At 44.1% G+C, this 16,356-nt stretch overlaps 1 protein-coding gene across 4 annotated transcripts in view; it reads left to right on the top strand.

The window, feature by feature from the left end:
* Positions 1-2,747: 2,747 nt before the first annotated feature.
* Positions 2,748-16,356, top strand: part of LOC147883788 (uncharacterized) — a 48,922-nt gene continuing 35,313 nt past the window's right edge. For all 4 annotated transcript variants that reach the window (XM_087399176.1, XM_087399175.1, XM_087399174.1 and 1 more), the window contains exon 1: positions 2,748-3,037. In XM_087399176.1, the coding sequence (XP_087255302.1) occupies positions 2,898-3,037 (140 nt within the window). In that variant the 5' untranslated portion in view covers positions 2,748-2,897. The remainder of the gene's footprint in view (positions 3,038-16,356) is intronic.

Here is a 16,356-nt window from a genome sequence, read left to right as displayed (position 1 = left end):
AAGTAGATGGTGAGGACATAGGAAACATGGGGGTCGAAAGTAGAAACTAGACTCGACGGAGCAGGTTTATGCAAAATAGTAGCTTGACCATTGGATGTCAAGTCTGGTGATGAAGTGGGCACTACTCTCGTTGAAGTGGCTGTTGATGAAGACATCATTGCAAGAGGAGAAGAGGTGTTGTCTTGACCCTGAAGAGCTCCTAAGGAGCTTTTGTCCTTCGTACTTTCCTCCTTTACCTGCTCTCTGCTTTGTATTTCCTCTTCTCCAGAGTCCCGATCTGCTGACCACCAGGGATCTTGTTGGTCTAGATCTATGAGAGTTTCGATGAAGTTGCTTGCTCTCGCCACTACTCTGATGGGTTCTCTTTGTGCTTGCCCTAAGGACATCACCAACTTTCGTCTCACATAATGCTTTTTGTATCAAGTCTGGTCGGCAGGAAGTCTTCTCTCCACTCTCCTCAAGTACCTCCTAGTTCTCTCACTAGCTCCTTCAAGGATGTCAGAACTACTCGGCATAAGAACTCTCCCCTCTAGGACCCTCTAATGCCACTTCACTCTTGCTACTCAACACCAGTAGTGTCCCACCGTGATCACCATAAACTGTCTGAGGGGGAGGTCCATTCACTTCCGAAGGTGCTATCAGAGGCCTAAGGCCACTGATGTGAGAAGCGTGAAGTGGGTGATGCATAGATCTATGACACAACTCTACCTCATCTGCACTGCACTACGTGATGCGTGAACCTATGATACAACACTAGTCAAAGGTGCTACGGAGTGTTGAGAACTTGAATAAGAAGAACAAACCCAGAAAGGAGATAAGAAGGAACAATGCTAATAACAGATAATGGAGAAAGCGATAGACAAGAGCACAATGCAAGCCAGATAATGGAGAAAGCGATAAACAAGAGCACAATGCGAGCAAGTGCGTATCATAGAATGAAGGGATCCTCATACACTAGTCTCTCCAAATAGAGATCAGAGATCACTCATCCACAACAATGCAATAGTAGCAATACACCATAACAATGCAACAGACGAGCTCGTAGCTCTAGCCTCTCTCCTTCTCACTCTCAATTCCATACAAAGCTGAATGAATCCCCATCCCCCTCATCTCCCCTCTTCACCCTCACTTTTCGGATGGGAAATCCCCTCCCTCTCTCCTATTGGCTATTCTCATCCTTAGCCATCCCGCTGATGAGTCTTTTCATGTCTCCTGCAACGGCTAGCTTGCGTCAAGTCGGTGCTTTGTAACTACTCCATGTGCACCGCCTGTAGCCACCCTGTATCTGACAAGGCACCGCCAGATGAACATCTATGCCACCAATGAGTTAGGTCTGCAGAGGTTGGCAGAGCGTGACTACGCGACATGAAGACCCTTGATGCATGACCATGTGCTTGGGTGATCTGTCCTCCTGATGACTATGTCCCCATGTGACTATGCCATTTGGTGACCATGTCTTCTCCATGACTTGTGTCATCTTGCGACCATGTCATCGCCATGACTTGTGTCACCCTTGTGACCATGTCATTGCCATGACTTGTGTCATCCTTGTGACCATGTCATCCCCTGACTTGTGTCATCCTTGTGACCATGTCATCCCCTCACTAAGTGGCTGCATGATCTCAGTATAACACTTGTGGTGGCACTCAAATTATGTATCCTAGGAACGATATAATGAGCCTATGTGGACCAGCAGTTCCACCAACTCCGTGTCTTCTAACTTTATAAAAGCTAAGGAAATTTAAGCTACCCCCTCATAAATCCAATCGCGCACACTAAGCTTCATATAAAATGTGCCATGTGGAATGAACCTATAATCAAAAGAACAATCTCTTTAACACACTCATGTATATATCAAATAACATTCATCTCTAAAAAAAAAAACGTATAAAATATTATGGTGTACCCACCCAATAGAAGCTGGCTATCTCGAGCAACTCAACTAGTAGCTGTGCAGACGCTTGAGACTCCCATAGCAAGGGATCTATTAGAGCATCATGTCAATAACTATACTGCTATTATTAAAAATATGCAAGATACACATGTAGCTACGAAGCAGCCTTGTACCTACCACTCTTGTAGCGAAATCGGTATTAATTGTGAAGCTCCTGACCATCTATCTAACTGCATATAAGAGCAAGCATGAAATACAAACAAACTTGTAACTCCATAATCTGAGGGTTAAAAAAAAACTCTTCGTCAACCCATAAGCCAAATTGAAATTAATTTGTACGACATGAGTAAATAACGAAATAGTATGCTCAGATTGTTCAATGAACAATGGTACGCTCTCAAAAGGCAACAATGATATATACATGTTGTTATTGTTGCACTTACATAAATTCCTTGTACACAACATTTGTAGAGTAGGCTTCCCTTGAATCCTTGACATTGGCCTCATGAGAGAGAGAGAGAGAGAGAGAGAGAGAGAGAGAGAGAGAGAGAGAGAGAGAGAGAGATGCATTGGTATAAAAGAATTTTTCTAAGTGATTTAAAGTGTCATAATTGCATTCTTATAACTATATAATGGACACACACACACACACACACACACGGTATAAAAGTATTTTATCAGTAAAGGCACTACATTTAAATTTTAATAATTGTGTTTTTATATAAATACAATAGAGAGACACACAGAGAGTCCTCGGCCCGTCGTAGACACATCAAGTTACTTGGTACAAGCTAAAGGACCAGCATATAAGGCAAAAAATGTATCAACTAAACTGCCACTAACATAAATTTAAACTAACACTTGTTAGCTGAAAAAATCATCATCTTTCTAGTCGAGATGTCGAATACATAAACATTTTGGGTAATTCCAGTTTAACGGAAAGCATTTGGCATAGCGGCAGTTTGAGAGGGGTTACTAAGCCTAACCAGAGAGTGAGAGGGACATGCAGCAGGAATTGGACACAGCCGATCTCTTGGATCCTAATCCCGATATCCATGCATTGTTTGGCCACTACAATGAGCTCTACTTCGAGGGCAAACTCCAAGCTTGTACAGTGGATTGGAGTACCAGTCGCATGACTTTGTAAGCATAGCAGCTGAATTCTAGTATGGCTTTGCATGCAACGTTAAGCGATTCGACTTATCACTTGGTCCTCTTTTAGTACATGTCCTTCGTAGTAGGAAAAATGAAGTTAACCAAGGCTTTCTCGAGCAGGATACCAAAAACGAAGACTTATGAATGAAGCGGTGTCCTCTGTTTTAGTATGTATAAATCCGGTCTTAGACTTTTAGTAAACTTCGAGAGGGACAATTGGAGGTCTCTCTCTCTCTGTCTCTGACACACACACACACACACACACACACACACACACAGCCCTTCGCACCCAGTAAACCAGAAATTCTTCACGAAAGTATCAATATGTGGACTTAACAGCTATTAATTTACAGGTCCCTTCGTGTAGCGATGGTTCCGATCATATGGAAACCAAGCTAAATAGGGAAGTCTGAACCCTTAGTAGAAATAAAGGCATCATGCCCTGCACTCTCTTGGGTGTGATTAGCCTTTGCAATATTATATGCCTCATACGATTAAGGGACACTACCAAAAGACCAAGTGAGTCCATGTCTTCAGGTTTCCTCTGCCGGTATCTATGTGTGGGCATTTGGCTTACCAAAAGTCATAAGTTGGAAGGCTACCCTGGATGAGTTAAGTGGCAGTCACAAAGCAATATTTTATTTCCAATAGATGCCATGTTTTGACCAATGCACCACGTTTCCCAGAAGAATGCAGGGGATTATGGTGTTTAACTAGGTCGTTGAACGTTGGGACATAGATAAGGAGTAACTCTGACAAGTAAGAAGGGTTTTAGAGAAGAAGTGGAAGCGGGCTGCTTTTTAGGAAACTCTCCCCTAGGATATATCAATTGTAAGTTATTAGACATTTTACGATGAAAGCTTTCATTCCTAAAGAGCTCCATCCCATATTGGAGATTTTGGCTCTAAGCAGCCTTAGAGGATTCATACTTCAGGACAGTTTCTTTAGCATGCATGTACCTTGGAGGAGCAATTGGCAGAGACCATTACCCAACTCTGGCTTCAGCTATTGATTCTGGAGGAGAGCTGGGAACCCTGCATTGCAGAGACTCAGGAGCAGGCTACAAGTCATCGCAGGGAGCTTCTGGATAGGAAGAGATTACTCAGGTGCCCACAATATATGCTGGATTTACCAAAAAGATCTACCATGTGGGATCAGTTCAAGATTCTCATGATGACCACTTTCGTTTCACTGCTCATCCTCGAGCAATAGTTGGATGATTTTTATGCATTATCTCATATTATCATGGTCTAGGAGTATATATAATCTTGGAGGCTTTGTAGGATATATCTGAGAGAGGAAAGTTGGTATTATAAGAGCCATTAAAAACTATGTCTGTCACTGTTTGTATAACACTGATTCACATTCAACATACACAAGGGATGTCCATACCACGTAATGATGGTGCCATGAAGGGGTAGCTCTTGAAGGCATTACCTCCCCCCATTGCAATAAGACTGGTTGACAAACTTCCTAAGCATGCCTGACTGCAAGACTTCTTGAGAGAAGCAGTGAAGATGGAACACTCTCAATCAAGTTTTGCACCATCACACCTATCGACCACCAAGCTTCCAAGAGAGGAGGGATCATTAGAACTGGAAACATCTCAAGGAGTTGGAAGAAATCAAAGGAGGGCTTAAAGAAAGAACAAGGGTAGATGGAGCTTCATCCTTTGAAATTCAGATTAGAAGTGGTCTCTGGTGCACTGAGTGCAAAGGTCCTGGTCATGTGACTGGGAATGTCCATCTAAGCGTAAGGTACCGACGTCTACCTCCTTTTGTACATTTTGTGAAATTCACGGACATGATGCCTCTGAATGTAGGTACCTTAACGGATTAAGGAAGCTTTTACTAGAGTATCCTATTGGGGAACCCCTAGCTACTGCTGCAGTCAATACCCTTCGCTTCAAGCTCCTGCACCCAATCAGGTTGGGGCTGCATATTTCTATCCTTAGCCCTACTATGCATTGGACCAACCACTTACTTCAGGAGGTGGATATGCACCATACTTCCAACGTGCTTGACGTGGTGGTTTCTAAGGAGGTCAGGGAGGAGCAGGTAGAGGAGCCAACCTTTGAAGACCCATCATGTGCTACAGATGTGGATAGTATGGCCACTACCAAGATGACTGTATACAGCCGTTTGGGGGACCCTCTTGTACACAGTGCAACAACAATGACCACTACAATAGAGACTGTCCCAATGGTAGAGTGGAATCAGCATCTCAAGTCAATATGGTTGACATAGTAGTAGTGCAGAGGGAAACAACCCCCATTTGATTGGGGCAGTAAGAGTATTATCCGAATCGAATAATTCGTATAATTCGATTTTTTTTCTTCGGAATCAGGATCAATCTCATTGATGCACCCTTCACCAACATAGAGTTTAGGACTGCTCTCTCTGCCCTTCGCAAGGGCAAGTGTCTTGGTTTAGATGGACTTATCCCCTTATTTTTTATTACTTTTTGGGATCAGATTGGGGATCACATCACCTCAGTCCTGCTGTATGGGACTCGGGTGAGATGCTAGACTCACTTACGGAGGGCCTCATTCATTTGATTCTAAAAGGGGGTTGCAGGAATTTAGTGTCTTAGTGGAGACTGATTACCTTGCTGGGTACCTTGTATAAAATCCTAGCTAAAGCCATTAGCCTTCGTTTGTAGCCCTTTCTCCCAGATCTTATCCATGATACACAGACGAGTTTTGTGCATGGCAGGAGCATCTTTGATAACATCTTCCCATTTTGGGATGCTTCGGATTGGGCCATGCATAATGGCCATAGGCTGGCCATTCTACTCTTGGACTTTGAGAAAGCTTATGACAGGGTATACTAGGGCTTTCTAGAGGGCACACTTACTCGCTTTGGTTTCTCAGATGCATGGATCAGAGGGGTGTCAGCCCTCTACAGATCAGTCCACAGTCAGGTGCTGATTGGTGGAGTTAGGGGGGGCAAGTTGAGATTACCAGATCAGTCCGTTAGGGGTGCTCCTTAGTCCCCTTTTTATTCCTTTTTGTGGCTGAGTCTATGAGCAATTACATTAGAGCTCAAGCTGGGATTGTAGGGCTCAGGCTTTCTCTGAGGCAGGAGGATGAGCTCTTAGACATTGAGTTGGTAGATGATACGGCTGTTTTTTTGGATGCCACTCCACAGACACTGACTTCATTCAGGACGGCATTGGATTTGTTTTGCATTGCAGCAGGTGCACACATTAATTGGAACAAATCCAATGGCTTTTGGATTAGTGATGAGAACACTCCAGTTTGGGGGAATGACATAGGGTTCACTTGGATTCAGAGGGGAGTCTCCGTCAGGTATCTGGGATGCTAGGTTGGGGTGGGCATCTCTCTGGCACAGTAGTTCGCTCCTGTGTTGGAGAGTATCAGGAGGAACTCATCTTTTGGAGTTCAGCCAGACTTGACCTTGCATCCAGAGTTGTGGTTGTGAACTAGGTATGATTGGCCACTGCTTGGGTCGTTTGCTCATGCTGGTGTAGATCTAGAGGTTGTATCGTTCAGCTCATGAGACCTATCAGGAAATTCCTATGGAGCCGTTTAGATGGCACCTCAGATGTTGTAGCTAGGGTGGCTTGGGACACCCTCATTCTCCCCACGGGAGAAGGAGGTCTCAATATTATTGACCCAAACTTGCAGTGTATGGCCTTGCTCTGCAAGTTCGTAGTACGTGGATTGATGTCTGGACAGGAGCCTTGAAAGCTTTTTTCTCACGCAGCATTCAGTCTTGTACCCCTTCTCATGGGGGAGATTGGTTGGACAGCAACAGATGGATCTTTACTTCAGCCCATCTCAAATCTCCCCCTTCCCCTCTCTTGGTTGCTATTCTGAAAGCTTGGGGCTGCTTCAGAAACACACTTCGCAGAGTTCCACCCACCTCTCATGAAGAAATTCATAGACAGCGAGTCATGTGGAATGACTCGATTTTGGATGAACATGGCAAGCCACTTGGAGTGTCACATTATATGCAGTGGTCTAGATGGGAGAGGGGACCTGCTTCTACAGTAGGCACTTGGTAGGCCTTTATGAGACTTCCAGAGGATCAAAGAATTTCATCAGTTGGCCACCTTAGAGGGAGTGCACTTAGGATACAACAGATACAGGCAGCTATTCCGCCAAAGTGGATTGACACATATGACATGCCGATCATAGAGTCCACTTGGTGGGGAGCGTTTTCAGGGACGGGCATTCCGTTACAGATCATTGCACTGCAGGATGCATAGGAGGATACCCTAGTTTTTTATGTTCAGTCGGGAGGTAGACTTATCAGGTCTTCTGATGATATTCTTTTGGAGGTTGCATTTCAGCCTATCAGGATTGCCGGCTTCATGGAGTGGGGCAGGGACTCACAGTGGTATCTTGACCCTGATCCTATTCTCCTTGCGATGGGATCTTGGAGACTCTGGCTGTATGGTAGGTCTCCTATTAGGTTCTTGCAGTGGGACCCGGGGGAGTGGAAATGGATTGATGAGGGGCACCGAGAAGAGCTTCCTCTTCTTTTGCTACATAGTTAGAAATGCCCAGAGGTTTCAGCTCAGCAGTAGAGGTTGGAGGCTCTCCAGAGCGCCCCATTGGGATAGTTTTCAGATTTCCCCAGTTGTGCGGAAAAACTTCTGGCGTAGGCTTTGGAAATCCCTCAGGAATAGAAAGATCACTCTTTTCTTTTGGCTTTCTATTCATGGAAGGATTGCAGTGAACCTGTGGAGATCCAGGTTCGGGGATGACCCTACTTGTCCTCATTGTCACATTGCAGTTGAGTCAGTACAACATTGCCTTTGGGAGTGCAGACAGGGGAGGACGATCTGGAAAGGTGGTGCTAGGATTTTCAGCATCTTTCACACAACACCTTTCTATATGACCTGGGCTTCAGTGGCTTGGTTATCTCTTACTGGCCCTCAGGTGTTTTTCGAGGGACATGATCCAGATCCAGCTCTCATTGTACGGCGACACTCAGCGGAGTCTTGTTCCCTCCAGGATGTTCTCTAGATGATATATTCTTCATTTTGCTAATTTTCTATAACACCTCAATATATCTCCACATTTTTATGTTCTCCTCTCACTCTCATTCCCAAATTTGGTATTAGATCCTTACTACTCTATTATCTCCACTCTCCTCTCACCCCCATTTCTAAAATTTGGTATTAAACTTCTACTCCTCTACTAGCTCAAGCTAGTCCTACCTTAGGAGACAATCCTCCAAAAAAGTTTGGTCTTTTCAAGGACAAACACTTAATGAGTAAAGATGAGAGCCAAAATAATATGCCATGAAGTAAGGGTAGGAGTGGCTTCTGGTTGTTAATACTATCATTCATTTGTGTTGGGGTGGAAAATACACATTCTCAATGCTACTGTTTGCCATAGTATGTGAGCTCCATGATTTTTTTTTCTACTAGGAGTTTTATGCCATCACACCACACAAGTAAAGTCCTCTAAAACTATTGTTGCTTGTTTTGCCCTTGCAAACTACTTTCTATCCCATTATTCATCCATGTGATTCATATTTTGAGTTTAAGATAAGCTTTCAGCTTTTTCAATCTTGTGTAGACATAGGGCGGCCATTTTTATAGGTTCCTAGGCTCAATGTGAGTCAAAATTTTGGGTAGATTGAAAGCAATTTTTTATTTTTAAATTACTGGTCAACAACACAAAGAGATGCATTTGGGATTTTAACATAGGAGGATGGATCCAACTACTCCTTGTGGGGTTTTATTGTAAAAAATATATTGGTTGCAAAGAATTTATGGGGTTATGTTAATAGGGATGAGCTTCACCTTTTACATATTGCACCTGCCTTATTGAAGGTGGACAACAAGCTCGTCTTTTACATATTGCACCTGCCACACTTGTTGATGGGGATGAGCTTCATCTTGTACATATTGTAGAACACCATACTTGTTTGAGGTGGACAATGAGCTCCTCTCACACAAGATCAAAGTAGGTGATTTCCATGTGATGCTTAGGCCCTTATCGGACCCATCATTCCTCACATCCATTCATGCAAGACTTCAAAGCATGCATACGAGATTCTTGAGACCATGTATCAGGCCACAAATGAAGCAAGTGTTGCTTTTCTCAAGAAAGGCCTTGAGAATTTGGAGATGCATAAGGGTGATAGGATGGTTAATGGCCTTACAAAGATCCAAGATCTTTGTGACTAGCCCCTAAATATTGATGAATCATATTGCACTTGCCACACTTGTTTGAGATGAACAACGAGCTTCTAGATAGAAACTATACGTCCTTCATCTCCCACACAAGATCAAGAGGTGGTACACACGTGATGCTTAAGCCCTAACAGTGATCTCTATGTCTATTAAGGGGTCCATGATTCCTCGGGTCCATTGATGAAATACTTCATAGCGTGCATAGGAGATTCTTGAGACCATGTATCATGCCAAGAATGTGGAAAGAGTTGCTTTTCTCAAGGAGGAGCTTGAGGATTTGGAAATGCATGAACGTGACAACATGGTTAATCACCTTTAAAAAAGGCAGGCTCTTCATAAGTAGGTCATGAATACTGATGAATCATTCCTGAAAAAAGAAACTAATTTCTAGGACTTTCTCATCATTGCCAAAGACCTACCAAAGGCTCATCCAACATTTGTCATCATTGACTAAGACACACTAGTAGCCTATCTGGCATTTCACAATTCTCTTTGCCTTTGAGGGGTAATGCTTACCCCTTAAGTTTGAGCAGTTGATGGGTTTGTTGTTGCAAGAGGAGAAAATAAGAAATACTAAATAATTCTTAATGCATGATAATGGTTAGGCATTCCTTACCCATGTCAAGGGGGAAGGAAGAAACTCAACTTCTTTTCAGTCAAAGGATGCTTAGGAAAACAATCAAATAAAGAAAAGGTTGATGTTGAGCCAAGAAGAAAGGGAAATATCGCTACTACAAAAACATATCTCCCTTCACTCCTTTCAGAGTTGCTCATGCCTCAGTAGACACGTCTTGGGAGATTTGGGCTAGCAGTGTAGCTTGGCATATTTGGAGAGCCAGCTGTACAGAGGCGATGGAGGGTATCCAGGTTTACTCTTCCCAGGCTATGGCCAGTATTTGGACCGACACAGTTTACACTCTGATGGCCATTTGGGCAAGTATGTAGGGATCCTCCAGAGCAGCCATTGCCAGGAGAGTTATTTTTTTCAGAGTTTGGAGAGGATCTCCTTTCTTCTCTGAGTCTCCCTCAGGGTTGAGATGGCATTTTCAGCCTCCGCCTTGGTTTTTTATTAGCTTATTTTGAGCTGTTTTTTCCTCATGCATTGCATGATATACTCCCGCATTTGAGCTTGCTCTCGCAGTTTTCATTCATACTTAATGAAGTACGATGTAGAACATTGGTTCAGCCAAGCTTAGCATGATCATTGTATCTCTGATGATGAGGATTTATTTGATGTCACAGAGTCCTTGGATGCCTCTCATGATGAGATGGCAAGAACACATGATTCGGACAAGGCTTCTGACACTGCAGCCATGAAGGGAACTGATTTTCTTTTGATCCGGGTGGTGCTACTAATCATGATGTTCATGCTATGCAATCACTTGACATTCTGTCCACTCGTGGCATGCGAGGTCGTAGGCCTACATCTTTTCTTGTGGAGCATCAGGTTGCTATACCTTTTCATGCACGTGAGGATGCTAGTGGTAATGCTCCTGTGGACAAGGAGGAGATCTACTGGGATGCACAACAAACAATTTATGCTATCTCTTTTCATGCCTTGATGGGTGCCAAAAGTGCTAAAACTATCAGATTGAAAGAGATGATTAATGGCAGGACCGTTCACCTGTTATGCTCTAGCCGGGATAGCATGACCTCGGATAGATCGGTGGGCATTTTCTCTTAGATGACCAACTTTTGTAATAGTTAATGTGCGTAATTGAAATGGTCAAGAGAAGTAACTGCCAAGGTCCTAGGTGAGGGCGAGATGGCATTGACTAGATAGTTCCGAGTGCTAAGGCCTAGGTGCACCTAAATGTGCAATAATGCCAAGGGGCAAGTGGTTTTTAATGTGCCCCAAGAGAGGGGTAAAAAAGTGCACCAAGTGGAGAGGCTAAATTGATGACATTTGGCAAGGAGAACTATCTAGGGAATTGAGGGTCTCTTGGATAGGTATGAAATAACGTACGTAATCTGACGATTAGCTATCCACGATAGTTTGGCTGGGTGGAAAAATTGAATGCCATCGCCCGTGATTGTACTAACGCAGGAAAAGAGATTCAGGTTAGAGATAGAAGGGTCTAACATTTTGGTATCAGAGCAAAGGTAAGGGTAGAACCCGTCGGTTGGTGACGGACAGCAGGTGGAGAGATCAAGGGACGTGAGCGTCAAACTGATTGACGCAGACCTACACCAGCAGGTCGTAGAGCATAAGAACGGGCACGTAGGCGGTGAAGTTAGATTCTAAAGGCTGCATAAACAGACCAGCATTGAGGGAGGTCGTCAAGGTTGACGATGTTTTCCCAAGCGGGGCTTGAGCGAAAGGGACGCAGCGCAGGTTGGCTACCGTGGCCAACGAACGGCTGAGCTTGGAATAGCGTGGTGGTTCGGCAGTCGACAGGAAAGAAATCCAGGCGGGTTTTTCTAAATTGAAATTGCAGCGCAGTTGGTTCGACGGTCGAAGGAAAAGAAGACCAGACGGAGCCTTTGTTCGTGGCGGGATTTCAGGGTCACGTAAGGCAGCGCAGACGTGACGTGATCCGTCCAATATCTGATTGACGCATTTTTTTATCTCGCGAGGTTGAGGGGGTTGGCGCAGACCCTTGTAGCAAGTTCTCTTGCAAGATCAGCGGGATGATAGTCTACGTAGCGTGAAGGCGTCACGTTATCAATAGCCCGCATATCCGATCGCATCTCGCTTGTTGATCTGCAGAAGCACTACCTCCGAGGCATTCGAAGGCCCCTGCACAGCCTATTTAGAATGGACTTCGAAGGGAGACTGTACGTCTGAGAAAGAGGAACGTATGAACTCGGATTGCGTGGAGATTTCAGGGAGCCCTTTCTTTCCAGCAGTTTTTTTGTTTTTCATATGGTCCTGTCATTTTTGCACCGTAGAAAAGAAAAAAAAAACAGGAAAGCAGAACAGAAGTGAAGGGTGTATCTATTGGTTATTTGGGTTTTAGAAAAGACTGGAAAAAAAAAAAAAAACCCCATCTTTCACTGTGAACCTATGGAAGCAGGAGAATTCAAGAGTGAATCCTAGTGAGTCTAGAGTATAGTCTACACAACAGATGTCACATCAGGCAGCACCTACTTTGATTGGTAGGATTTCGATATTAGAGGATGCTTTACAGCAGATTATGAACCAGCAGCTTCAAGTGAATGCTGGTCAAAATGAGATCAGGGAGATGGTGCAAGCTTTGTCAGCTAGACCGTCTAGGATTGATAAGGGCAAAGCTCCAGTAGAGCCGGAGCCCAGTATACATTCCTTAGAGCGCGCAAGGGTCAAAGTGCCTAATATCGCTAATTATAGATCGGAGAAGTACGCTGGTCGGATGACCGAGCGCAGCTCTGATGTGATCGAGGTTTGGTTACACAAGTGGGAAGAAGCCTTCGCCATTTGTGAGATTAGATCCGATCTAAAGAAAATCCGCGAGGCCACACACTTGTTTATTGAGGCAGCGGACAGATGGTGGATAAAGCAACAGAAGGATCAAGTTGCTCCAACCACCTGGGAAGGGTTTAAAGCTGAATTCAAGAAACACTTTCTTCCACCTGATGAAGAATCTCGAGCTTGGGATGCTTATAGAAATCTTCGTCAGAGGAGTCTGTCAGTGGCAGAGTACACTGACAAATTCAGGGAATGTGTGATGAAAATAACAGACCCTCTCCCTATGTCGGTTCAGTTAAAAGACTATATCTATGGACTGAACGACAAAATCAAAATGGAAGTTCGGGCTAAATATGTGAGTACACTAGATGAATCTATAGCAGTAGCCTTGAACTATGAGGATGCCAGAGGCAGATCTGGTGGATTTGTGCAGGCAGGGACTCAGTATGAGCACCCGAGAAAAGGGGGATTTCAGAGGAAATGGGTTTCAAAGACAAGTGTCTCGCAGCCAAGTGGCCAAACCAAGCAGGTGAAGCCAGTTGAGGGACCAGTAAAAACAAGTACCACCGTTGGGGTGAAAAGGAAAATAACTCCAATGGCAGCCCGGGCTTGGTCAAAGTCCTCGTTGACCCCTGAACAAAAAGAGAAAGCTAGAAAAGAAGGATTGTGCTTCGGCTGCCTTCAGCGACATCAGTGGAAGGATTGTCCACTGAATAAAGACCGTCGCACGGCTAATATGATAATATCTGAATGCGACGTAGAAATGCAGGAGAGTCCCAGTGCGGAACATATGCAGATGCAACTGGCGGGACCTTCTCAGATGTTAGTACCTTGTTTGTTATGTGTATCTGTTGCTAAGTTAGTGACGAGTGCACCTGATAACATCCTATCTAAGCCCGCAGCAACGGGGTATACGGCCTTTAATGATACGGAGTTAATTAAAATGAAAGGGCAAGTGGCCAGTCATGATGTCATTGTGTTGTTTGACTCGGCGTCAACTCACAATGTGATTAACTCCAAGCTCGTGAAGAGGCTGTAACTAAAGACAAGTCCATCTGACTATGCGTATACAGTCAGGATGGCCGATGGAAGTTCAACTGAAGTATGGGACCAAAGGGTTACCCAGTTGGAGCTTCGGATTCAGGACTATGCTGAGAAGCTTGATTTTGAAATGACCAAGCTTGCTCATGCAGATATAGCCCTGGGAATGGCGTGGCATTCTAGGAAGAATACAGCCATTGATTGGAAAAAGCACGTATATCAATTCAAGATGAATGATGTGCTTTATGTCTTGCGAGGTGAAAAAGATATACCTTAGGGACCGTTGGTTTCCGTGATGGAAATCAGAAAGGCTCAAGTAGAGTTTTTATACCTTTGCACAGCATCGGTAGAGCCGGTGGACGAGTCTTCGGCTAGCACTGATGGCCAAGCTGGCTAATCTTATAACAGAGGAGTTCTCTGAATGTTTTAGGGATGAACTACCTTATGGGTTACCTCCAGAGCGGAAAGTTCAACATAAGATTGAACTGATCCCGGGGGCAGAACCTGTAAATAGACCTCCCTATAGAATGAGTTTTGCTGAAGAAGCAGAGGTGCGTAGGCAACTGGAAGAATACCTCAAGTTGGGGCAGATTCAACCAAGTTTCTCACCTTTTGCTTCGCCAGTGATATTAAAGAGGAAAAAGGATGATACGTTTCGCCTCTGTATAGATTACAGAGCATTGAATAGTATCACTGTTAAGCACAGGTATCCGATGGCTCGGATTGATGATTTGCTAGATGCATTACATGGAGCCGTGATTTTCAGTAAGATAGATCTTAAGTGTGGCTACCATCAGATCCGGATTAGAGCCGAGGATGTGCATAAAACCGCTTTCAGAAGCAGGTTTGGTCATTATGAGTTTTTGGTAATGCCCTTCGGACTTACCAATGCTCCAGCAACCTTCGTCATGCTTATGAACGATTTACTACGTCCGTATATCGGAAAGTTCGTAGTACATTTTATTGACGATATCCTGATATTCAGTAAAAGTGTTACTGAGCATCGTGAACACTTAAGGATAGTGTTCAGTACTTTGAGGAAAGCCAGTCTTTATGTGAATAAAAAGAAAACTATACTGTGTATGGTTAGGCTTGAGTATTTAGGGTTCATAATTACTCCACAGGGGGTAGAAATGGATCCGAAGAAAGTGGCTGCGATACTAACTTGGCCAATTCCTCAGAGTCTGACCGCGTTGCGATCATTCTTGGGATTTGTCCAGTTTTATAGAAGGCATATCAAAGGATATTCCGGAATAGTATCGCCATTGACTGATCTGACCTCAGATAAAGTACCTTTTATTTGGGGACAGAATCAACAGGAAAGTTTTAATACCATAAAACAAGCTGTGGTCTTAGGACCGGTGTTAAAAATAGTTGATCCCTAGAAACCGTTGTTCCTAGAAACCGATGCAAGTGGCATTGCGGTAGGAGCAGTCCTTCTTCAAGAGGGAAGGCCAGTAGCCTTTGAAAGCAAGAAGCTTTCTCCCTCTCAAAGGAATTGGCCAACTCATGAATTGGAGTTGTATGCAGTTATCCATGCTTTGAAAACATGGAGGCATTATTTGTATGGTTCAGAGTTTTATGTGGATGTGGATCATGATACTCTGAAACATTTTTGTAAACAGCCTGACTTGAGGGGCCGCCAAGCTAGGTGGGCAGAGCTCATGCAGGAGTTTAATCTAACGATTCGGTACCGAAGAGGAAAAGACAATAAGGTGGCTGATGCGTTGTCTCGCATTATGCACAACCTGAGTTTCACGGTATTAGAGAGTGCTCTAATGACCGAGATCAGAGAGACTCAAAAGGTGGACGAGTTTGTCCAGAGCTTATGGCCTAAAGCTCATGTATTAAAACCCGGGGAAAGTGAAAAGGATGACCTGGCATCCAGAAAAGGCCAAATTTATGCAAGATATACCATAAGGGATGGTATGCTAGTTAGAAATGGCAAGGTTGTAGTACCTGGTCAGAATGATCTCAGGCAGAGAGTCATTCGATAGTGCCATGATAGCCCGTGTGCGGGACATCCAGGAGTCGAGAAGACATATGATCTCGTGAAGCGAGATTTCTTTTGGCCAAAGATGAAAAAGCATATTCATGAATATGTGACACGGTGTTTCTCGTGTCAGGTAAGTAAGGCCGAGCGGGTGAAGCCACCCGGACTTTTACAGCCCTTGGAAATACCACTAAGTAAGTGGGAGAGCATTTCCATGGATTTTATTGTAGGGCTACCTGCAACACAAGGAGGGTATAATTCTATCCTTGTGGTGGTTGATCGTCTAACCAAGATGGCTCACTTCATTCCGACTAGAGAGTCTGTTAGTGCCCCGCAAGTGGCGGATTTGTTTATTAGACATATATTTCGTCTGCATGGGTTGCCTAGATCCATAGTGTCAGATAGAGATGTTAGATTTACCGGTCATTTTTGGACAGCGGTATTTGAGACACTAAGGACTGAGTTGGGAATGAGTAGTGGGGATCATCCTGAGACGGATGGTCAGACGGAGAGAGTCAACCAGACTTTAGAGGATATGCTGAGGGCATATGTGTCATTGAGGCAACATACATGGGACAAGTGGTTGCCATTGTTGGAGTTTGCCTACAATGATAGGAAACATTCATCTACCGGGTTCAGTCCGTTTGAGCTGAACTATGGTTATAGGCCAGCCAATCCAACTATAGTTGGAGTACCTCAGAAAGTGCCTAG

Source organism: Dipteris shenzhenensis, chromosome 27, assembly GCF_047967505.1.
Source record: "Dipteris shenzhenensis isolate YYH24624 ecotype China chromosome 27, Dip_SZ_1.0, whole genome shotgun sequence".
NCBI classification, from domain to species: domain Eukaryota; kingdom Viridiplantae; phylum Streptophyta; class Polypodiopsida; order Gleicheniales; family Dipteridaceae; genus Dipteris; species Dipteris shenzhenensis.
This window is presented reverse-complemented; position numbering and strand designations above follow the sequence as displayed.